At 46.2% G+C, this 24000-nt stretch overlaps 1 protein-coding gene across 1 annotated transcript in view; it reads left to right on the top strand.

Annotated features, from left to right (window-relative positions):
* ANKRD42 (ankyrin repeat domain 42) overlaps positions 1–24000 on the top strand; it is a 61932-nt gene that overhangs the window by 8978 nt on the left and 28954 nt on the right. The window contains exons 3-5 of the mRNA XM_089676772.1: positions 1865–1972; positions 6191–6310; positions 10127–10262. Of these exons, the coding sequence (XP_089532898.1) occupies positions 1865–1972; positions 6191–6310; positions 10127–10262 (364 nt within the window). The remainder of the gene's footprint in view (positions 1–1864; positions 1973–6190; positions 6311–10126; positions 10263–24000) is intronic.

The raw sequence follows: 24000 nt of genomic DNA, 5'->3' as shown, positions 1-24000 counted from the left end.
AAAACTTATCTCTTCGGGGAAGCCTATCCTGCCTTCAGCCAACAACTGAAATTTCAGTTCTTCCATCAGCTCATCCTTTACAGTTATTACCTTTGGTACCACTTGCCCCACCCTATTAGATTGCAAGCTCTCAAGAGCAGGGCTCTCCTAACTCTCTTGTATTGTATTATAACTGTATTGTCTCCCTTTATATTGTAAAGTGCTGCACAAACTGTTGGTGCTATATAAATCCTGTATAATAATAATTAAAAATTATAAATCTTGAATAATAATAATTAAAAATTATGCTTAAAAATGTTTCCCCCTCCCACTATAAATCTGCTCTGAATTCAGCTCTACCTTCCTTCTGTACAGAGCTGGATGGGACTCCTAAGCTGTGTTAGTTCACCTTTATCAAAGTTAAAGTGTTGGTTCACCTTTATCAAAAAACTGTCTATGCAGGTCAGGGACACCTGTAGATAAAAAAGCAAACTGTGCAGCTTTGACCAAAGTTGGATAGCACTCTTGCTAAAACTGTAGGCCATTTTCAAAACCTCTCGAAGTCTGGCTGAAAAACTCTCCGAGTTGGCGTCCCCCCATCCTGCCTTTTGCTAGGATGTTGCTAAGATGCTCCCAGCCATTACTGCTCACCTCCACCATCATAGGTGCAAACTATCTGATTCTGAGCTCAGTGTTGCTGCAACAGAGGAGATGGTACACCACACGTGTGTGGGGGTTCGAGAGCTCTCTCCTGTGATGGTGGAGGTAACCAGTAACAGCTGGGAGGATCCAAAATGAAGGGGGTGCCATCTCTGGGAGTTTTGTGACCAGGCAGGTATGTAGATGGCCTACACCTATAACAAGGCAGTTTTTGATAAAGATGAACTAACCCTTTAAATATAACTCTTATATATTCAACATAGTAAAAAAAAAAAACCCACTAAGAGGATATAACTTTCTTCACATAAAACAGCTTTGTGGAAAAGGCATTTGACATCCAGCCAAGAGATGAGAGTAAGATTTTCAAACATACCCCTCTTAGACTCCATTCTATAAGGGGCTGGTCACTTGCAGGTAACTGCCACATAGCGATTACATGCGAGCAGCTGCGATTAGCTGCGGGAACTGGCAGACTCGCATTGCTTTCAGTGGGGCTGCCTCCCACAGCTAATCGTTGAGACCCCCCTCCACTAGAGTTCCCACAGGTGTATGCTATCAGGCAAAAATGCAGGTATAAATGTAGCCTAATATTTCCAAAAGGAAAACATTTATTGGTATGTTGGTGACGCATCTAGATCAGCTTTTCTCAACTAGGGTTCCTTTAGAGATATCTGGAGGTTCCTTGAGCAATTTCTGACTCCCAGATAAGTAATCACTGACAACAAAAGATCTTTAAGGAGGGTTCTTCATACTTGCTACCACTTACTCCCACTGACCATCACAATAATGTACTGTGGGCTGTATAGCTCTTATTAGCAGGTGTTCCCTGAGACCAGAAAGTTTGTTTCATAGGTTCCTTTATGGTAAAAATTTTAAGAATGGCTGATCTAGACTTCAAAAGACATAGAGCCTCATTGGGACTTTTCAACGCATCAGACATCATCAAGGCTTTTGAAAGAAGATGTCCTATTTGTCTAATCTGACCAAAGGCATGAGGAAAACAGCATTTATTGCTTTTCCCATAGAATTTCTCAGAACCTTCCCCATTATTAAAACTGATTCAATAATACACCGATGAACGCTGATGGTCCATGCACTCCAGTCTGAGAAGCACTGGCACATTTAGTCCCTCACGTTATATGTGCATAGGTACCCAAATGACCCTAAACGTTGCCAGAAACACACAAGTGTATGAACTTTAATTTTATATCTCCTCATATTACAGTGCCTTCATTGGTTGCTTTGGCATGGAGCAGATATCAGTGAAGTGACAACACGAGGGTGGACTGCGGCTCATTTAGCCGCCATTAGAGGCCAAGACGCGTGCATGCAGGTATGTCATTGTGTAAGAACTGCTTGGATTTGGTCCTCAACATTCTGGGTTTGGATGCATCTTCTTTGGTAAACTAGTGAATATCAACACTTTCTCCTGACTTTCTCTACCAGCGAGTGTCTGTCTCTTAAGTTGGGTACACAGGTATTGAAATTTGGCCAAATCAGCAGGAACTGGCCGAATTTCGATCTGCGTATAGCCCTCTCTGTTCAACAGAAGCCGACCATTAGACTAGCTTCTGTTGAACGTTTCTGCTGGAAAACCAACATTCAATCAGCTGCAGTGCTGATCAGAGTATTCTGATGGGGGGGAATTCCTAAAAACTCAGTGTGTTCCCAGCTATCGCCTCTATTTCAGTCCTGACTACTCCTGTGTCCTTATCTAAGCACTGCCTGCAGCTAGTTAAAGAAACCTGGCAGAATAAATAATAATTTTCTTGGGGAAAAGTGTATTGTTTTGGTATAGAATTCTTTATTATATGTTAACTTTTACAACTCAATTAATAATTGTTTTTATTCAGAAAACTATGAAATATTGGATATGATTGATTACTTTACATATACCAATGGTGACCACTGTGGTGTGAGACTGTTTACAGCTTTGTGTCAAAATGTAAGGTGGTTTATCTGCTTGCCACCTGCCCACAGTACATATAGGCTCCGTTCACACGAGAGCGACTCCTCAGTTGCACGTTTTTGAGTGTGACTTTGGAGTGTTACTTTCATGCAACTTTAAAATCTCTGGCACTCAAGTGATAAGAAAGTCACATCAAAGTAGTGCAGGACCTTTTTCAAAGTTGCTGCGACTTTAAAGTGTTCCTAAACCCACAACAGTAAAATCAGTCTGTATATGCAGTAAAGCATGCTTGTTATACTCACTGTGGAACTGAAGGGGTTAATCCTCTGCATTGTGTAAAAACGCTGTTTAATCCTGACTTCTCTGATCCTCCCCTTCTTCCAGTGTTCCCCTCTTATCCCCTGATAAGACATATTGTGTGGAGTCACTCTGCACATGCTCAGTTTGGTGTGTATTTCTATAGAGGTTTTTTTTTTCTCTTGGGAGAGTGCATGTGGTCAAAACAGGGCCAATCGGCACTGTCCAGACAGAGGTCAGGGGTCCTGCATCCTTCTAGAGCAGAAAGAAAACTCCTCCGACAAGCTTTACCCAATGCTCTGCTGAACACTGATAGAAGTCACAAGACTGCTATATACTGCTGATGAGAAAAGGTATTTAGCAGTTTATATTTACTAAAATAATTGCATTTCCATGTTCTGTGTACTGTGGGACACCAGATATAGTGAATGCAGGGTCCTGGGAGACCAGATATAGTGAATGCAGGGTCCGGGGAGACCAGATATAGTGAATGCAGGGTCCGTGGAGACCAGATATAGTGAATGCAGGGTCCGGGGAGACCAGATATAGTGAATGTAGGGTCCGGGGAGACCAGATATAGTGAATGCAGGGTCCTGGGAGACCAGATATAGTGAATGTAGGGTCCGGGGCGACCAGATATAGTGAATGCAGGGTCCTGGGAGAGCAGATATAGTGAATGCAGGGTCCTGGGAGACCAGATATAGTGAATGCAGGGTCTGGGGAGACTAGATATAGTGAATGCAGGGTCCGGGAAGACCAGATATAGTGAATGCAGGGTCCTGGGAGATCAGATATAGTGAATGCAGGGTCCGGGGAGATCAGATATAGTGAATGCAGGGTCCTGGGAGACCAGATATAGGGAATGCAGGGTCCAGGGAGATCAGATATAGTGAATGCAGGGTCCTGGGAGACCAGATATAGTGAATGCAGGGTCCTGGGAGACCAGATATAGTGAATGCAGGGTCCAGGGAGATCAGATATAGTGAATGCAGGGTCCTGGGTTTAGATACACTTTAAGTCGTATAGATTGGAGCCTGTGCCATTGAAATCAATGAGCTGCAACTTGTCACGGGTCCACAAGTCATACTAGTGTGAACTGAGCCTTAGTCTGGGTTCACATATATGCGATGTAGTATATCGCATGTGATTCACACAGGGACCGTACCGCATTCCTGTGCAAAACACATGTGATTTGTGTGCGGTGCGACTGGAGCCATACATTTTGTATGGCTCTAACCACACCAAAAAAGCGTGAAGGACCCTTTTTTGGGTCCACACTAGAATCGGATCGCATGGGTATGCACACCTATGTGATCCGATTCTGCACTGCGTTTTGCGGACCAATTTCGGGGTGTTGGTAACTTAACATACACACCCGCAGTGGTTCGCATAAACGTGGTGCAATTCTGATGCAGTGCGGAATTCACACTGAAAACACTGCAAATTTCGCACTGCATCAGTGTGAATCAGGGCTCACTGTGGGCAGGCGGCACAGCCAGGCTGGATCACATGCATGTACTTCATCCAGCCTCTCCCGGGTTCGGAGTACACATGCACGCACCCCCTGCTTACTTGCGTTGTCACTGGCTCCAGCCCGATTTTGTCAGGAGGTCCCGGCCAATGATTTTGGCTTTGAACCTGCTGATTAGCGATTTGCAGCACAGAGTTCTGTGTTTACAAACACACAGGGCTCTGTACACAGATCAGCAATCTGGCTGTTTCTTCTCCCAGCACATATTACAGACATTACACTTGTTAGGCACACAGTTAACCCTTTGGTTGCCCCTTGATGTTAACCCCTTCCCAGCCAGTGTCATTAGTACAGTGAAAGTGTATAGTATTACAGTATATCTGATCACTGTATTAGTGTCACTGGTGAAGTTAGTGTACCTTCCAGCGAGGGTCTGTTGGTTCCAGATTGCCTGTCATACTATCACAGCCCCACTTTAAGTTGCTGATCACCGCCATTACTAGTATAGCGTCCAGTGTATATTATTATTATACAGTATTTATAAAGCGCCAATGGTTCGCTCAGCGCTGTACATTACAAAGGGGGACAGAACATGTGACAGAACAACAACAATACAATGTGATACACGAGGGGTTCGAGGGCCATGCTCTTTCTAGCTTACAATCTAGGAGGGAGGGGATGGTGGCACAGAAGGAGATAGCTGTGGGGGATGGAGTGGTAGGAAGAGTGGAGGAGGTCGGTCAAGTTAGCAGGGGGTGGGGTAGGCTTCTCTGAAGAGATGGGTTTTCAGGGTGCACCTAAAGGAGAGGAGAGTAGGTGATAATCTGATGGGTTGGGGCAGGGAGTTCCAAAGGATGGGTGACACCCTGGAGAAGTCCTATAGGCAGGCATGGGAGGAGGAGACCAGGGAACTAGAGAGAAGGAGGTCTTGTGAGGAGCGGAGTGTGCATGTTGGGCGGTACTTGGATATTCGGTCAGAGATGTAGTTCGGGGCAGTATGGTGGACAGCTTTGTACGTCTGTGTTAGGATTTTGAATTTGATCCGTTGCGCAATCGGAAGCCAGTGGAGGGATTGGCAGAGGGGGGTGGCGGAAACGGAGCGGTTGGAAAGGTGAATGAGTCTGGCAGCCGTACTCAGGATCGACTGAAGCGGGGATAGCCAGCGGTGAGGCAGGCCAGTGAGGAGGGAGTTGCAGTAGTCGAGTCGTGATATGATGAGGGAGTGGATGAGCTGTTTAGTGGTTTCTGGGATTAGGAACGTGCGGATTTTGGCGATGTTGCGGAGGTGGAGTCTGCACGAGTTTGTTAAAGATTGGACTTGGGGCTAGAAGGATAGGTTGGAGTCCAGAATGACACCAAGTACTCTGGCCTGCGGGGTATATACCATAGTTTGTAGACGCTATAACTTTCACACAAACCAATTTTTTTTCTCCAAAGACATTTAGCAGAATACATTTTTACCTAAATTTATGAAATTGGATTGGATTTTTTTTTTACTGGATATGTTTTATAACAAAAAGTAGAAAATATAAATTTTATTTTTTTTAAAATTGTATGTCTTTTTTCATTTATTTAATAAAAATTCAAAAACCCAGTGGTGATCAAATACCACCAAAAGAAAATATAAATTTCATTTGGGTACAGTGTTGCATGACCGAGCAATTGCCAGTTAAAGTAGTGCAGTGCTGAATCGCAAAAAATGCCTTGGTCATGAAGGGGGTAAAACCTTCCGGAGGTCAAGTGGTTAAGAGCAGCCTGATATTTATAAGTGATGCAGCAAATGATGACATTGTTGTTATTATTATTAGCAGCGGAACTTTTATATGCAGTCCTAGTGCCTTCAGTGTTTTATATACAGTCATTTTATTTTGCAGGCTCTTGTCCTTAGCGGAGCAAACCTTTCAGCTAAAGATGACCGGCAGTGCTGCCCCACTCACCTGGCGGCTGCCCATGGCCACTCCTTCACTCTACAGACCATACTGCGCAGTGGAGCGGTGAGTATTATTATTGCTGACGCTCATAATACTGTTAAAAGAGAAGTTCGGGAATAAATAAATAAATAATCGGTCTATCTGTCTGATGCTACATCTGTCCACCGCTGCTTCTAAGATAACTGAACGATCAAAGACCACCGATCGCTTGGTTCTCAGTCTTCAGTGAGTAGAGAGCCAGTCTGTTCTCTGTCCCTGTAGCGCTCACTGGTGCGCCAAGCTGTGGAGGGGATGGAAGTGGCTAACTTAGGCTCTCAGTGGCTCGATGAGAGGCTGGGCCAGCTGCCGGTCTTGACATCTGGGGTGGATCTTGATAATAAAGTCGTAATCTCTCCAGAGTCTGGACCTACTTTGTGACATCAGCCAACAGCTTTAGCTTTAGCATGCTTTCGGCTGAAAATGGGTCAGAGGAGTGCAGAACGAACTCTTGTGCCGCATAGGAGAAGTAGGGCCAAATTGTCCCTACTTCTCCTTTAAGTACTGTTACTCAGTGTCATTCAACCACTTGCTATGAGCCCAGGCAGTAATGGAGACACCAAAGAGAGAAAGGATACAGGGGGCGCACCGGCCTAGTGCATTATCCTCAAGGCTTCACTTTATTCATCTAAAACATGGTAAGTATCATACTCACAAACCAACAGATGTGTCTCAGCTCATCACAATACCCGTAAGATCCAGCTCACGAAGCATGACAACTGATGGTGCAGAAATGCCTCACCTTGCTGCCCTCTCAAGACTGGGGATGTCTCTGTAAACTGGACAAAGAGAGAAAGGAAACAGGGCACACCGACCTAGTGCATTATCCTCAGGGCTTCACTTTATTCATCGAAAACATGGTAAGTATCATACTCACAAACCAACAGATGTGTCTCAGCTCTTCACAATACCCGTAAGATCCAGGTCACGAAGCATGACAACTGATGGTGCAGATACAAAGATCCAACTTGCTGACGCTTTTCGAGGCCTTACCCCTTTCTCTGAGGCCTCAAAACGCGTCAACAAAGTTGGTTCTTTGTATCTGCACCATCAGTTGTTATGCTTCGTGAGCTGGATGTTACGGGTATTGTGATGAGCTGAGACACATCTGTTGGTTTTTGAGTATGATACTTACCATGTTTTCGATGAATAAAGTGAAGCCTTGAGGATAATGCACTAGGCCGTTGCGCCCTCTGTTTTCATTTCTATCTTTGTCCAGTTTACAGAGACATCCCCAGTCTTGAGAGGGCAGCAAGGTGAGGCATTTCCCGGCATATACAAGAATAACCCCTAACCTATTGCAAGCTGTGAGGACTACTTTTGAGTGCAGGAGACTAGGAGGAGTTGTTTGCTTTGTACGCAGTAATGGAGACACCATCTGGTGTACTATAAGCATGTAGCCTGGGCTCACAGTAAAGCTGAAGACTGATCAGCGCTGTAGATGGAGAAGATGAAGAAGGACAACTGGAATTAAAGAGGAACTCCACTTTTGTTGAGGAATAAAAACATTCCCCTCTGGGTGATCTATGTACATTGCAGGGATTTTAAGAAACTTTGTTGCAGATTTTTCTACCTTTTGTTACTATGAAGAAACAGCTGTTTGTTTGTCTGTGTCCATGGGGGAGTGAATCTGTATGGGAGTGATTTATAATTATCAATCAACTGCTGCACCTGCAGGGCTCTAATAAGCAAAGTGGCAGGGTCTGCATCCCCGTTAGTCTAGTTTCACATCTATGCGTTTTCTGCTGCGTATTGCGTTTTGCAGAAACGCACAGCAGTCTATTTAACATCCAAAATTATATATAACTGTGTCGCGCTGCACTGCCAATCAAAATATGTGATATCAAAACAAAGTACAATCCAAAACAAATTCTATGTGCAATTAAAATCGCACTATTGCAACAAAAATGTCCTTATTCAATCCGTGACTTCACACTCCTTCTGGTGATGTGACAGAAATGATTTACGTGCAATCCTCCAATAGTAAAATGTGCACCTTCACCGGCTGTGCTCTCACCTGGTATATATGACCAAACCGTTAAGTGAGGTCATACAGGGCTTGTGTGCCTTTAATTGGACTTAGAGCTGGATGGGAATGTTACTCTCCAACGTTAGTGGTCCCTTCATTTCCTTAGGACTCTTTCTCCATAAGTATATGTACCATAAAGAGTAATAAAAAACATAGTGCCTGATCTTTTTTTTAAAACATTTATTAAACAAAGTAGTGCACTCACATGTAATTAGAGTTAAAATCGCTTTAAAACGTTGTAAAATCAATCCACTGTGTGCTTTTGTAATCTGTAGCATACTTGCTGTGTGTTGCCTTTAAGCGTCGTGACGTCAGAGCCCCTCCCCTACGCGTTACGCCACCAGGTCATGTGGCTTCATCAGGGGAAAATGATGAAGTCCATTTAACATGATTTCCTATGGGACAGGTTCACATCTCCGCATTTTCACCAGGTGCGTTTTTTGGAAAGGGTCAGGGACTTTTTTAAACACAAAACGTTGCGTTTTTGGTTCTATAAATGTCAATGGAGATGATTCAGAAAAGCATGTAAAGCTTGAAATTCCATGCCACTGTCAATGCATCCACCCGCATAGCTTGTGTGTGACTGATCCTGGAAAAAAAATGTGGTAGTTTGGTATTCTCCAGAGAAGCAAACAGATCTATCTCTGGAAGAAAGGCCCATGCCACTAGGCTCCAAAAAACGTGAGGTGATAGGACCCACTCATTGTTGTCCAAACTCATTCTGAATAGATAATCTGCCTGGGTATGCAAGCGACCGGGCACATACATTGCTGTTAGCAGTTGTAAGTTGGCTTGGGCCCATTCCATAATTGAAGTAACCTCCCTCAGGAGGGGTATGCTGCGGGTGCCCCCCTGTCTACGTTTTTGATGCGTTTTTTACGCATTTTTGATGCCTTTTGCGTTTTATTCTTCCCAGCACCAAGTTGCAAAAAAAAAACATATCAAAAACACATGTGCAAAAAAGCAAAATGCACCGTACAAAGCACTGCAGAAACGGATCAAGTGCAAACTGCATAGGTTTGAACCTAGCCTTAGACATGATTTCCTTTTAGGGAGTATCTCACCAAAAATGAACATTTTTTTGTTGTACGGAATGCCCAAAATCTGACTTGTATCTTAGTGCAGACTTCTGGGACAAATCAGGCAGCCAATCACACAAGCTGGAAATGACATTTCTGGGGGGGGGGGGGGTTCTGTACGCCATCTGTGTACAGAACACCTCCAGATCGCTATATTGTATTTTACAGAAAATCGCAGAGATGCAGATTGAAATGGAAAGGTCAATTTTAATCACATTCAAGTACAATATGACTTGTGTCGCAATTCTATATGCTATATAAATATTTTTTTCATTTGCGGTTTTCTTTCCCCATGAGAGTGGAGTTATTGTTTTAAGATGTGTATGTAGTACATTTCTTAGAATTAGGAGAGGGTGAAAGGAGGCCTTGGGGTGCTGGAAGTGAACTTGTGTTCGGAACTAAGTTTACATTTTGAACATTTTCCTGTGTCTCCTCGGCTGAAATTCTCTTTCCCTTCCTGTTAACAAATGTTGTTGTACGTTGATTGGCGCACATGTGTACATTCAAGAGCTGGTGCTGGGATGATGTAACTTCCAATGCACATGCTCAGAAGTTATGTCATCAACTGCCAACCAATGGCTGATGAAAAAAAGACTCCAGACTTGGTGGACAACCAGAAGAAGATGGCAGCGGAGGGGAAGGTTGACCCTCACAAGGGAAGGGTACAAATACGCTGTGTATGCTGTAATGCAGAAAATCATCCTGTTTCTTTTATCGATTATTTCTTTCAAACAGGATACAAGCAGTCCTGATGTGAATGGTTGGACACCGGTTCACTATGCTGCCTTCCATGGCCGACTTGGTTGTTTACAGCTTCTTGGAAGATGGGGAGCTTCTATAGAAGACACAGATCACAATGGAAACACTCCAGGTATTAACCACTTGCCATCCGCCTGTTGTTTATAAACGGCAGGGCGGTAGCACTCCAGGGGCGGGTTGCTGTTCATAAACGGCACCCGCCATTTCTAGCTGTGTGCGCTCCCTGGGAGCACGCAGCACCGCAATCCGGTGCCCGCTGTGTCCTCTAGACACAGTGAAACACCGATCGTCGGACGGGACCTCTGTATGAGGTCCCGATCATGTGATCACTGATTGGCTAATCAGTGATCACATGCAAAGTAGTAAACAAGATGTCACTTGTGACATCATTGCTTACTACGTGTGAAATCTGTGAATGATCACAGAGGTCACATGGTACAAGGCTATTCACAACAGCCTTGTACCATTTGACAAGCTGTGACCAATCACAGCTCACTCAGTAGTTCTCAATGGCTGCAACAATGCAGACAGAGAGAAGGAGAAATGATTGCTTTTACATCCTATATGGGTGTAAAAGCAATCACTGTAAAAAAAAAAAAAAAAAAAATCTTCATTGCCCCCCACAAGTAAGTACAGTGTCACCATGGGGACACTGTACTGCTAGGGTGACAGTATGTAATAAAAAAAAAAAAAAAAAAAGTTTAAAAATTATAATTTCTGGTTATAAACTAATTTGGCTTATTTTTCTTTTTACTAAAAAGATAATGGAATACATTTTGGCCAAGATTTATGATGAAAGATTATTTATTTGCAAAATTTTATAAGAAAAACACTTTTTTTCAAAATGTTTGGACATTTCATTTACATAGCAAAAAAAATAAAAATCCCAGCGGTGAATAAAAACCACCAAAATAAAGCTTTATCTGTCTAAAAAAAAATGGTAAAACATTCTTATGGGTACTGTCAGGGCTCCCAGGTGTGACCAGAGGTGTGTGGCTGACGCAGGGAAACGCAGACCTCAGATATGTTATAAACAATATAATTTATTAACACTAACAATACAAACATAAACGCAGTGCAATACTAAAACATAATACACTGCAACCAAACCAAACTAACCACCCACAGATAACAGTACATACAAGCAAGCGTCGTCAGGCAGGCCGGGTCAATATCAATAGGGCAGGTAGGTACAGGGGGAGCAAGCGGAGATTGGTCGGGGTCACAGGCCAGGTTCAGCAGGTAGCAAGCAGCGTAGTACAGAGGGTCAGGCAGAGGGATGGTCAGGGTCACAAGCCAGGGATCAGAACAGGTAGCAAGCAGCGTGGTACAGAGGGTCAGGCAGAGGGATGGTCAGGAGCGAACAGGGATCAGAGCAGGAGAAGTCAGCAGCGGTTCAGAAACAGGATGCAGGACAGACACAGGATACAGGGCCCAGGACAAACACAACACCAAGGCAGAGTCTGTGGGTCTGGCCATCCCTTAAATACCCCAGCATAATCAGTTCCAGGTGTTAGCTGGCTGCAAAGTTGAGTCTCTGATTGCTGGGAGCATCCACTGGCCAGCCCTGGTACTGCAGATCAAAAGGCAGGTGAGTCCCACCATTGCTGGCCAGTCCATTCCTGACAGTACCCCCCCCTCAAGGAGCGGCCTCAGGACGCTCCAAACAGTCCTAGCTGGGAAAAATGTTCCACCGCCCGGGTCTGGTAACTGGCGGGATATCAAAGACTGGCACACCGGGCAGGACTCCGGGCAGTGGTACACCGGGCAGAGGCACATCGGGCTGGACTCCGGGCAGAGGCACACCGGGCAGAGGCACACTGGGCAGAAGCACATCGGGCTGGACTCCGGGCAGAGGCACACCGGGCTGGACTCCGGGCAGAGGCACACCGGGCAGAGGCACATCGGGCTGGACTCCGGGCAGAGGCACATCGGGCTGGACTCCGGGCAGAGGCACATCGGGCTGGACTCCGGGCAGAGGCACATCGGGCTGGACTCCGGGCAGAGGCACATCGGGCTGGACTCCGGGCAGAGGCACATCGGGCTGGACTCCGGGCAGAGGCACATCGGGCTGGACTCCGGGCAGAGGCACATCGGGCTGGACTCCGGGCAGAGGCACATCGGGCTGGACTCCGGGCAGAGGCACATCGGGCTGGACTCCGGGCAGAGGCACATCGGGCTGGACTCCGGGCAGAGGCACATCGGGCTGGACTCCGGGCAGAGGCACATCGGGCTGGACTCCGGGCAGAGGCACATCGGGCAGGACTCCGGGCAGAGGCACATCGGGCAGGACTCCGGGCAGAGGCACATCGGGCTACCAGGCGAAGCAGCAGGCAGCGGGCCACCAGGCGGAGCGGCAGGCACCGGGCCCCCGGGCGGAGCGGCAGGCACCGGGCCCCCGGGCGGGGCGGCAGGCACCGGGCCCCCAGGCGGGGCGACAGGCACCGGGCCCCCGGGCGGGGCGACAGGCACCGGGCCCCCGGGCGGGGCGACAGGCCTCGGGCCCCCGGGCGGGGGCGACAGGCCTCGGGCCCCCGGGCGGAGCGGCGGGCGCCGGACCCCCAGGCGGAACTACAGGTCTCGGGGCCTCAGGCAGAGCGGCGGGCGCCGGACCCCCAGATGGAGCGACAGGTCTCGGGCCCTCAGGCGGAGCGGCAGGCGCCGGACCCCCAGATGGAGCGACAGGTCTCGGGCCCTCAGGCGGAGCGGCGGGCGCCGGACCCCCAGATGGAGCGACAGGTCTCGGGCCCCCAGGCGAAGCGGCGGGCACCGAGTCACCAGGCACGACAGTGGGCACCGAGTCGTCTGGCAAGACTGCGGGCATCGAGTCAACTGGCGGAACAGCGGGCATCGAGTCAACTGGCGGAACTGCGGGCACCGAGTCGTCTGGCAAGACTGCGGGCACCGAGTCGTCTGGCAAGACTGCGGGCACCGAGTCGTCTGGCAAGACTGCGGGCACCGAGTCGTCTGGCAAGACTGCGGGCACCGAGTCGACTGGCGGAACAGCGGGCACCGAGTCGTCTGGCAAGACTGCGGGCACCGAGTCGCCTGGCAAGACTGCGGGCACCGAGTCGCCTGGCAAGACTGCGGGCACCGAGTCGCCTGGCAAGACTGCGGGCACCGAGTCGCCTGGCAAGACTGCGGGCACCGAGTCGCCTGGCAAGACTGCGGGCACCGAGTCGTCTGGCAAGACTGCTGGCACCGAGTCGACTGGCGGAACAGCGGGCACCGAGTCGTCTGGCAAGACAGTGGGCTCCGAGTCAACAGGCACGACAGTGGGCACCGGGTCATCAGGTATCAGATTGTCTGGCTCGACAGCGGGCATCGGGTCACCAGGTATGACAGCGGGCACTGGGTCACCAGGCATCAGGTCATTTGGCTTGCCAGCGGGCACCGCGTCATCTGGCAAGGCAGTGGGCACCGGGTCACCAGGTATGACAGCGGGCTCTGAGTCAATTGGCACGACAGCGGGCACTGGATCAGGTACCGGATCATCTGGATCAACAGCGGGCATCGAGTCAACTGGCCTAATAGGATCGTCGGGCTGGATCAGTTCATCATGCTGAGTAGAGGCTTCAGGCTGAGTAGAGGCTTCAGGCTGAGTAGAGGCTTCAGGCTGAGGAGAGGCTTCAGGCTGAGGAGAGGCTTCAGGCTGAGGAGAGGCATCAGGCTGAAGAGAGGCATCCGGCTGAAGAGAGGCATCCGGCTGAAGAGAGGCATCCGGCTGAAGAGAGGCATCCGGCTGAAGAGAGGCATCCGGCTGAAGAGAGGCATCCGGCTGAAGAGAGGCTTCAGGCTGAGTAGAGGCATCAGGCTGAGTAGAGGCATCAGGCTGAGTAGAGGCATCAGGCTGAGTAGAGGCTTCAGGCTGAGTAGAGGCTTCAGGCTGAGTCACGGAAGGCAGGTTCACCGGTTTGGATACTGGCAGGATGGTATTGGTTGGAAAGAATTTTCGCTTTTTTCTGGTTTTAACTACTGGAGCACTGCAAGTAAACGCAGGTCTGCAAACGAATGGAGCAGCTGGAGACAGAGAAGAACTGGAGGATGGAACAGGAGAGGGAGCAGTTGCTACAGAGGGCTCTTTTACAGGGTTAAAGGCAGGATAGGTGCAGCGAGTGGGAACAGGGTACTGACATGCGGTAGATAGCCAAGTATACTGGGCTGTAACTGGAGGAGCTGGTGGGAATACAGGAGTAGAGTTAGAAGCAGGACTGGGTCTTTGTAAGCTGACTGAGGCTGGGTGCAACAAGTCTGTCCATGTCTGCAGTAGGGGTTGAACAAAGCTGAGCTTACACAAAGCCTGTCTGGTCAATGACTGCACTGCGTTTATACAATCTCTTAGTGTCTGTGGTGAACATGTGGAATAACGCTCCAGAAAGTAACCCACATTATCCTCTAATAACCACACCAGGGACTCTACCTGGTCGGCACTAAATGGTGGCAAAAATTCATCCCTGCATTCGGGGGAACCAGATGAAACCAACTCAGCACAAACCTCAATCAAAGGCTGCACCTCAGAGAACTCTGTGCCCTGATCTACTAGAACATGAGCGAGCCGTATACATTCTAGTAGTTGATCCCGGGGATACTCCTTTAGAGTTTGATAAGCATACTCCCTGTCATCAAACACTAGCAGATATAAATACACAACCTCATCCAGATCCATCCTTCCCAGCAACAAGCCAAGATGGCTTCCCTGTGCAGCCACTTCTGGTCAGGATTGGCCTTGGTGTAATGTCAGGGCTCCCAGGTGTGACCAGAGGTGTGTGGCTGACGCAGGGAAACGCAGACCTCAGATATGTTATAAACAATATAATTTATTAACACTAACAATACAAACATAAACGCAGTGCAATACTAAAACATAATACAGTGCAACCAAACCAAACCAACCACCCACAGATAACAGTACATACAAGCAAGCGTCGTCAGGCAGGCCGGGTCAATATCAATAGGGCAGGTAGGTACAGGGGGAGCAAGAGGAGATTGGTCGGGGTCACAGGCCAGGTTCAGCAGGTAGCAAGCAGCGTAGTACAGAGGGTCAGGCAGAGGGATGGTCAGGGTCACAAGCCAGGGATCAGAACAGGTAGCAAGCAGCGTGGTACAGAGGGTCAGGCAGAGGGATGGTCAGGAGCGAGCCGGGATCAGAGCAGGAGAAGTCAGCAGCGGTTCAGAAACAGGATGCAGGACAGATACAGGGCCCAGGACAAACACAACACCAAGGCAGAGTCTGTGGGTCTGGCCATCCCTTAAATACCCCAGCATAATCAGTTCCAGGTGTTAGCTGGCTGCAAAGTTGAGTCTCTGATTGCTGGGAGCATCCACTGGCCAGCCCTGGTACTGCAGATCAAAAGGCAGGTGAGTCCCACCATTGCTGGCCAGTCCATTCCTGACAGGTACAGTGTTGCATGACCGTGCAATTGTCAAAGTTTGATAGCGCTGAAAGCTGAAAATTGTCTTGGACAGGAAGGGGGTAAAAGTGTCTGGACAGGAAGTGGTTAATCACTTCCATACCAGGCACTTTCACCCCCTTCCTGCCCAGGCCAATTTTCAGGTTTCAGTGTTCTCACACTGTGAATGACAATTGTGCGGTCATGCAACACTGTACCCAAACTAAAATTTTATCATTTTGTTCACACAACTAGAGCTTTTTTTTGGTGGTATTGCTAAATTAACAAAAAAAGACTGAAAATTGTGAAAAAAAACTCATTTTTCTTTGTTTCTGTTATAAAAGTTTACAAATAAATAATTGTTCTTCATAAATTTAGGCCGAGATGTATTCTGCTACATGTCTGGTGAAAATAACCCAAATCAGTATTTATTATTTAGTTTGTAGGAAAGTTATAGAGTTCACAAACTATGGTATAGATCTGAAAATTGATCAATCCTGAAGTACTGACAGCCAATCTAATTTCTTGAGGCCCAAAAATATCAGAACAGTACAGATATCCCCCAAATGACCCCTTTTTGCAAAGTAGACAGTCCGACGTACTTCATAAGAGGAATGGTGAGCTTTTTGAAGTTGTAATTTTTTTTGTCATAATTTTTCGGAAAATAAAGAAATTAAAAAAATTATTTTCATAATTTTTTTTACATACTGACACCAGTGCAGTACAGCGTCATCATATAACTGGTGTGGCGGTGATCAGGGACACTGACTGGTGACAGTACGAAAAAAACAATTGATCATTTTTTTTCATTTTTTTTGTTTTTAATTATTTTTTTTTATTTTTTATTACTTTTTTTTATTTTTTTAAGATTTTTTTTTTCCCTATTACGCTATGATCAAAGTAGTATAATGTTACCATAGTAACATTGTACTACTTTGGGGAAGTGATCAGTATTTATTTATTTTTTACACAATTTGATTGCTTATAGCAAAGAATTTATGTGCTACAAGCAAGCATGTAACTGAATGAAATTGATTCATTCAGGTTTTTTTTGTTGTGATTAGCTGAGATTGGGCATGACTAATCACATGACACAGCTGGGCTTTGATTGGCCCAGCCTGTGCATGTGATCATTGTGACCATTCACAGCTAGACACACTTGTATACATTGGATGGCATGAAAGGAAGCCATCCATTGTATACAACTGTCATGTGACCTGATGTGATTGGTCACAGCAAGTCACATGGTACTGGCAATGGGGCCGGTACACAGATCTGTCATCGGCCGTGTCAGAGGTAAATGGCCGGTGACAGATCTCGTCACAGCGTGGCCCTGCGGACACGAGCAAAGCGCGATCTGGGAAGGACGTCATATGACGCCCTCCCGGAGGGACGAGAGGTTCGTCTGGCCGTCATTTGACTATAGGCCGGGCGGCAAGTGGCTCTTGGCTTACACCGTGGTCACATCAAACCCGACTTTGAAATCGAGTGACTTTCAGTGAAATCGTACGATTTCAAAGTCTGGTGATATGCCGATTTGAGGTGCGATTTGCAAGACATTGGACACAGATGTCTATGCGAATCGCACCAAAAGTAGTGCATGTACTACTTTAGAAATCGGTTCGGCTCCGACCAAGTGGGAACCACATCGGTATGACTGCTCTAATAGCGGACAATAGGATGCGACTTGGCATGTGATTTGCAAGTCGCATGGCATGCAAATCACATGCCAATTCGCATCCAGTGTGATCAAGGACTTAACCAGGGCTTGTTTACAGTTACGGCAGCCCTTGTCATCCCTCTGGAAAACCATCCACAATGGATAACTTTTCAGAGGATGGTTGACAGGCAGCTTGGAGGTGATATGTCACTTCCTCATCACCTGTTTGAACCCTAAAAATTGCTTTACACACAGTTGCAGGGTGGTTGCAGCACAGTCCCATTCACTCAAATGGGTCTCATTTGGCATGAGTACTGACCGCCAAACATGACATGGGTTAACATTTTTGCCAGGGCTCTGCCATGTGTTCCACCCCATCCGGCCTCTGCTCTAGTTTAAGGTAAGAGGTTAGGGGGTGGTAAAACTGTGGCTCAGCCAACCTCAGACTGCAAGTCTGAGGGAGGCCTTAAAGTGTTACTAAACCCAGTACCCTGCATTCACTATATCAGATCTCCCACAGTACACAGAACATAGAAATGCAATTATTTTAGTAAATAGAAACTGCTAAATACCTTTTCTCATCAGCAGTTAGAGCAGTCTTGTGACTTCTATCAGTGTCCTGCCGAGCACTGGTTACAGTTTGTAGGAGGAGCTTTCTTTCTGCTCTAGGAGGATGCCAAACCCCTGACCTCTGTCTGGACTGTGCTGATTGGCCCTGTGCTGATCACATGCACTCTCCCAGGAAAAAAAAAAACCTCTCTAGTTGTGGTTACTTTGATTGCCCGATCGCGATCGAGCCCGTGCCACACCCAGACGCTGCGCAGCACAAAGAAAATATAAGAAATAAGAATATAAGGATTCCAGGAAAGGGGGAATACCTTACACTAGTAATACACACTACATTGAGCATGTGCAGAATGGCTACGGTTCAGTCTGTCTTATCAGGTGGACATTTGAATAAGAGGAAGGGCAGAGAAGACAGGATCAAACAGCCTTTTTACACAATGCAGAGGATTAACACCTTAGGGTCCACAGTGAGTATAACAAGCATTACTGCATATACAGACTGATTTTACTGTTGTGGGTTTAGTAACACTTTAAAACTGAACACTAGGCAGATATAATATGCAATCGAATGTGCAGCTCTGTATTTGTTAAAGTGTTACTAAACCCAGGACCCTACATTCACTATATCTGGTCTCCCAGGACCCTACATTCACTATATCTGGTCTCCCAGGACCCTGCATTCACTATATCTGATCTCCCAGGACCCTGCATTCACTATATCTGGTCTCCCAGGACCTCGCATTCACTATATCTGATCTCCCAGGACCCTGCATTCAGTATATCTGGTCACCCAGGACCCCGCATTCACTATATCTGGTCACCCAGGACCCCGCAATCACTATATCTGGTCTTCCAGGACCCTGCATTCACTATATCTGATCTCCCAGAACCCCGCATTCACTATATCTGGTCTCCCCGAACCCCGCATTCACTATATCTGGTCTCCCAGGACCCTGCATTCACTATATCTGATCTCCCAGGACCCCGCATTCACTATATCTGGTCTCCCAGGACCCGGCATTCACTATATATGGTCTCCCAGGACCCCGCATTCACTCTTTATGATCTCCCAGGACCCTGCATTCATTATATCTGGTCTCCCAGGACCCCGCATTCACTATATCTGGTCTCCCAGGACCCGGCATTCACTATATATGGTCTCCCAGGACCCCGCATTCACTCTTTATGATCTCCCAGGACCCCGCATTCACTATATCTGGTCTCCCAGGACCCTGCATTCACTATATCTGGTCTCCCCGGACCCCGCATTCACTATATCTGGTCTCCCAGGACCCTGCATTCACTATATCTGGTCTCCCTGGACCCTGCATTCACTATATCTGGTCTCCCCGGACCCTGCATTCACTATATCTGGTCTCCCAGGACCCCGCATTCACTATATCTGATCTCCCCGGACCCTGCATTCACTATATCTGGTCTCCCAGGACCCTGCATTCACTATATCTGGTCTCCCACAGTACACAGAACATGTTGTAGTAAATATAAACAGCTAAATACCTTTTCTCATCAGCAGTTATAGCAGTCTTGTGACTTATATCAGTGTCCAGCAGGACACTAAATACAGCTTGTGGGAGGAGTTTTCATTCTGCTGTCGGAGAATGCAGGACCCCGACCTCTCTCTTGACAGTGCTGATTGGCCCTGTGCTCTCTATGCCTTCCTGTCCTTGTGACTACTGCATCACTGGCACATCACATGTGACTACTACATCACTGGCACATCACAGGTGACTACTACATCACTGGCACATCACAGGTGACTACTGCATCACTGGCACATCACAGGTGACTACTGCATCACTGGCACATCACAGGTGACTACTGCATCACTGGCACATCACAGGTGACTACTACATCACTGGCACATCACAGGTGACTACTACATCACTGGCACATCACAGGTGACTACTGCATCACTGACACATCACAGGTGACTATGGGGCAGGAAGTGAGGGAAAAGCTTCCCAATGAGGTCACAGAACCTGATAGAAATTTTGAGTATTCAGCATCCAAGGCTAAAAAAAATGGGCTGGAGTGAGACCTAAAGGAGTGGCCTCAGGTGACAGAGAGATGAAACACATCCTCCTACATATGTTGTACCTGTTTATTTGCAGTATTCTCTCCTCTACATCTGTTCAAAGTTCAGAATTTACACAGGATCTCTCAGATCTTAAAAGCAAAGGGGCGGAGAGTTGAAGTTAAACTTAAAAAGGAGAGCTCTGAGCCCTGATTGGAGGGAAGGGACACAATTCCCTCCACACAGCACACGGGAACAGAGCTGAGGCTGTCATTCGCAGGCTATGTGCTGGATCTCCCTCCCCTGTTAGTTTTTTTTTTTCTTGGTATCTGGAAAATTTGTCATAAGTGACCTGTGCTGTTAGCAGAGGAATGAGGCAGCAGACAGAAATGACACTCAGTGCTCTGGATTGAGGCAAGTACACATTATAGAGGGATATGCTTTGCTCATGTGATATGGGATATGATATTTCATGTCTGAGATTTACGACCACTTTAAACTTTCCAGTACCAGAAAGTGAAATAGCAGTTTTGGATGAACAGATACATAATAATTTTTCCCAGATTTTTTACAGCAAGAGAAGAGCAAGGAGTGTTGGTTATGTGTTATAGAAGACACTGATAGTGATAGCAGAATTCAGGCTTTACTTGTGTGGCTTAAGTTACAAACATACAGAGCACATTTCATGCAGACTGTATAACAGCAGACATGTTACAGACTCATTACTTCCTGAAGAGATGATAGAGAAGAAGAAAAAAGCAGCAAGTTTTACACATACACAACTAGTAACCTTTAGCGTACAGTGCCATCTACTGGTCAAGTGATATTACCACAGAATACTGTATATAGTACATTATAGTACATGCTGTTGTATTCCCAACACCCCTTCTCAACGGCATATGACATTTAGTCTCTTTTGTAGAAAACAATGACGTTCCCTTGGCAAAGGTTTGGTGAGTGCGTCTGCAGTCATCTCCTCTGATGGGCAGTACTGGATGTCGATAACCCCTTGTTCTTGCATGTCTCTGAGCAGATGATATCTTACATCAATGTGCTTGGTTCTTGGGTTAATTTTCTCAGAGTGTGTAAGCTTTATGCATCCCTGATTGTCTTCAAAGTTGGGTGTGGGTTGTGACATATTCAGTCCCATGTCTAGTAGAAGTTGACGAATCCAAATGGATTCATGACATGCATGTGCTGCTGCTATGTATTTCACTTCAGTTGAAGAGAGTGCAACAGTCACTTGTTTCCGATGGTTTTGCGACCAGGAGGGAGTTCTGTTAGTGACCAAGTTTTATTTTCTCAAAGTGATTTTATTTCTTCTTCAGCTGCTTTTCTCCACTGATCGGCTTCCCTTCTCGGCAAAGTTTCTATGTCTTCCCAGGATGTTGGCTCCTGTGTTTGATGTGTTTTAGCAGCGTATGATAACCTGCGGGGTGGTATCCCTTTTGTCATTCGAGAGGATCTTCTGATTTCTTGTTGTTCAGTGGGTTCTATTGGATCGTTGATTGTAAGTTCCACTTCTTGTTCTGGCTCTTGTCCTGCTTCGCATAAATCAGTGTCTCTTGCCGATTCAGTGTGTAAATCATCTCCACATTTTTCAAGAATTGTATTATCTGGTGCTTCACTTTCATCAAAATAAACACTGCGGCTTGCTGTGACCTTGTTGGTCTTTGGACAAAGGATTCTATATCCCTTACTCTGCTCACTGTAGCCAACCAGAATGCCTTCTATGGCTTTGTTCTCCAGCTTGAAGCTTTTCTGACTTGGAATGTGGGCATATGCTTTACAGCCAAATACTCTGATGTGTCCTACGTTAGGTTTTGATCCATTCCACATTTCATATGGTGTACTCTCAATAGCTTTTGATGGGAGCCTGTTTTGTAGGTATGTTTCAGTCATTATTGCTTCTCCCCAGTATTTGTTAGGTAAGGCAGCGTCCGTAATCATACATCTTGTCATTTCTACAAGAGTGCGATTCTTTCTTTCAGCTACACCGTTTTGCTCAGGAGTGTATGGTACAGTTGTTTGGTGTATAATACCTTGTTTCTTTAGGTATGATTCCATCTCTTTATTCATATATTCCCCTCCATTGTCAGTGCGTATTATTCCAGGTTTCCTTTGAAACTTGTTGCTTGTCATAGCTTCAAACTCTTGAAATTTTTCTAATGTCTCACTTTTGTGCTTCATTAGATACGTTATTGTGTACCGGGAATAATCGTCGATGAAAGTCAGTAAATATCTGTTCCCGCCAGGTGTGATGTTTTTCATTGGTCCGCACACATCACTGTGTATCAGTTCCATGGATTTAATGGTTTTACTCTGACTAGTCTGTGGAAGAGGGGTTCGGGTGGCCTTTGCTTTGATGCAACACGTGCACTTGCTGAGTGTGTGACAAGGCAATATTTTCATGTCTTCTGATAGACCTCTCTTTGCAAAGTCCTTTATAGCTTCTGGGTTTCGATGCCCCAGTCTTCTATGCCACAGGTGGATGCACTTGTCATGTGGGTTATGAGTTGCCGCATTAGCCTTCTCACTTTCAGTGATGAGTTTGTACAGATGTTCATTTAATCTTCCTCTTGTTAGAATTTGCTTTCCATTTTGAATTGTGCATTCATTACCTCTGAACTAGACAGTGAGTCCATTGCTTGCAAGGGTTTTAACTGATAGGAGGCTTCCTTCTAGGCTTGGAACATATAGAACATTCTTTACAAGGATGCTCTGCTTGCCCCCTGATGGCGTTTTGCAGTTCAGAAATCCCTGACCTTTATCTTCTGCTGTAATACTTTTCCCATTTGCTAGGAAGACTTTATCTTTTACACTAAAATCAATTTCTGTGAAGAATGTCTCGTCGCTTCTCATGTGACTTGTTGCCCCTGAATCAATGTACCATCCATGTGAGGTACTATTCTGAGTCACTTTAAAAGTACCACTCCATGATGCACTTTCATTTTCTTTCATGACCGCTTTAGCTCTTTCGCTTGTGGGCAGCTCCCGCTTTCGCTGCTCAGCTTTCCAGATTGAACAGTTCTTTTTCAGGTGACCGGCCTTTTTGCAGCGAAAACATACCCTGGTTTCTTTGCTTTGTCTTATGCCTTCATGCACCTTCAGAGCTGCCTCTGGTCCCTCGTTCTCTTCACTATGCAAATTTTCCTTTCTTCTACTGTATTCATCAATTAATTTTCCCTTAACATATTCTAGCGTCAGTTCAGTTTCCGGTCTAGTTTCTAGAGCATTTATAAGGGCACTGTATGATTCTGGAAGGCTGCACAGAAGTAGCGCCACAACATGGTTGCTTTTCAATTCTTCACCTATTGCACCCAGCTGGTCCACAATTTCTAGCATGGCATTTACATGTTCACCCATTTCCTGCCCTTTTTCCAGCCTCATCTTATACAGTTTGCGTAGTAGATATAGTTTACTGTTTAGGTTTGCACGTTCATGCAGCTTTTGTAATGCAGTCCACATACCTTTAGCTGTGCTTTCTTCCCTTTATATGAATGAGTTGATCGTCCTCCACTAACAGGCTTATGACTGCTTTTGCTTGCCTGTTTTTTCTGTCCCATTCTTCCGGGTTGTCATTGGGTCTGTGTGTATCTAGTACCTGCCACAAGTCATCTTTGGATAACAGCATTTCAAGCTTAAACTTCCATAACTGGTAGTTGGTGTTGTTGAGCTTTGCTATTGTAAACTTCATATCTGAAGCACTTGCCATCTTTCAGTGAATTGGTAGGATTGTAAATGCAGCACTTACTTGCTTGTAGTTCTCCTTTTTCCAGTGTCTGGAGCTGGGCCCATAACCTGTTGGTTATGTGTTATAGAAGACACTGGTAGTGATAGCAGAATTCAGGCTTTACTTGTGTGGCTTAAGTTACAAACATACAGAGCACATTTCATGCAGACTGTATAACAGCAGACATGTTACAGACTCATTACTTCCTGAAGAGATGATAGAGAAGAAGAAAAAAGCAGCAAGTTTTACACATACACAACTAGTAACCTTTAGCGTACAGTGCCATCTACTGGTCAAGTGATATTACCACAGAATACTGTATATAGTACATTATAGTACATGCTGTTGTATTCCCAACAAGGAGAAGGTAAACCCTGTGCTGCTTTTTTTTTCTATGGTGGTTATTATATCTGCATAGTAATGAGAAAAGATATTGGATTTCTCTTACTAAGAGTTTTTTGATCT

Source organism: Staurois parvus, unplaced genomic scaffold, assembly GCF_062004578.1.
Source record: "Staurois parvus isolate SC_StPar_1 unplaced genomic scaffold, SC_StPar_1.0 ptg000173l, whole genome shotgun sequence".
Classification (NCBI taxonomy): Eukaryota; Metazoa; Chordata; class Amphibia; order Anura; family Ranidae; genus Staurois; species Staurois parvus.
Note: the sequence above shows the minus strand (reverse complement) of the source record. Positions and strands in the feature narration are given on the sequence as shown.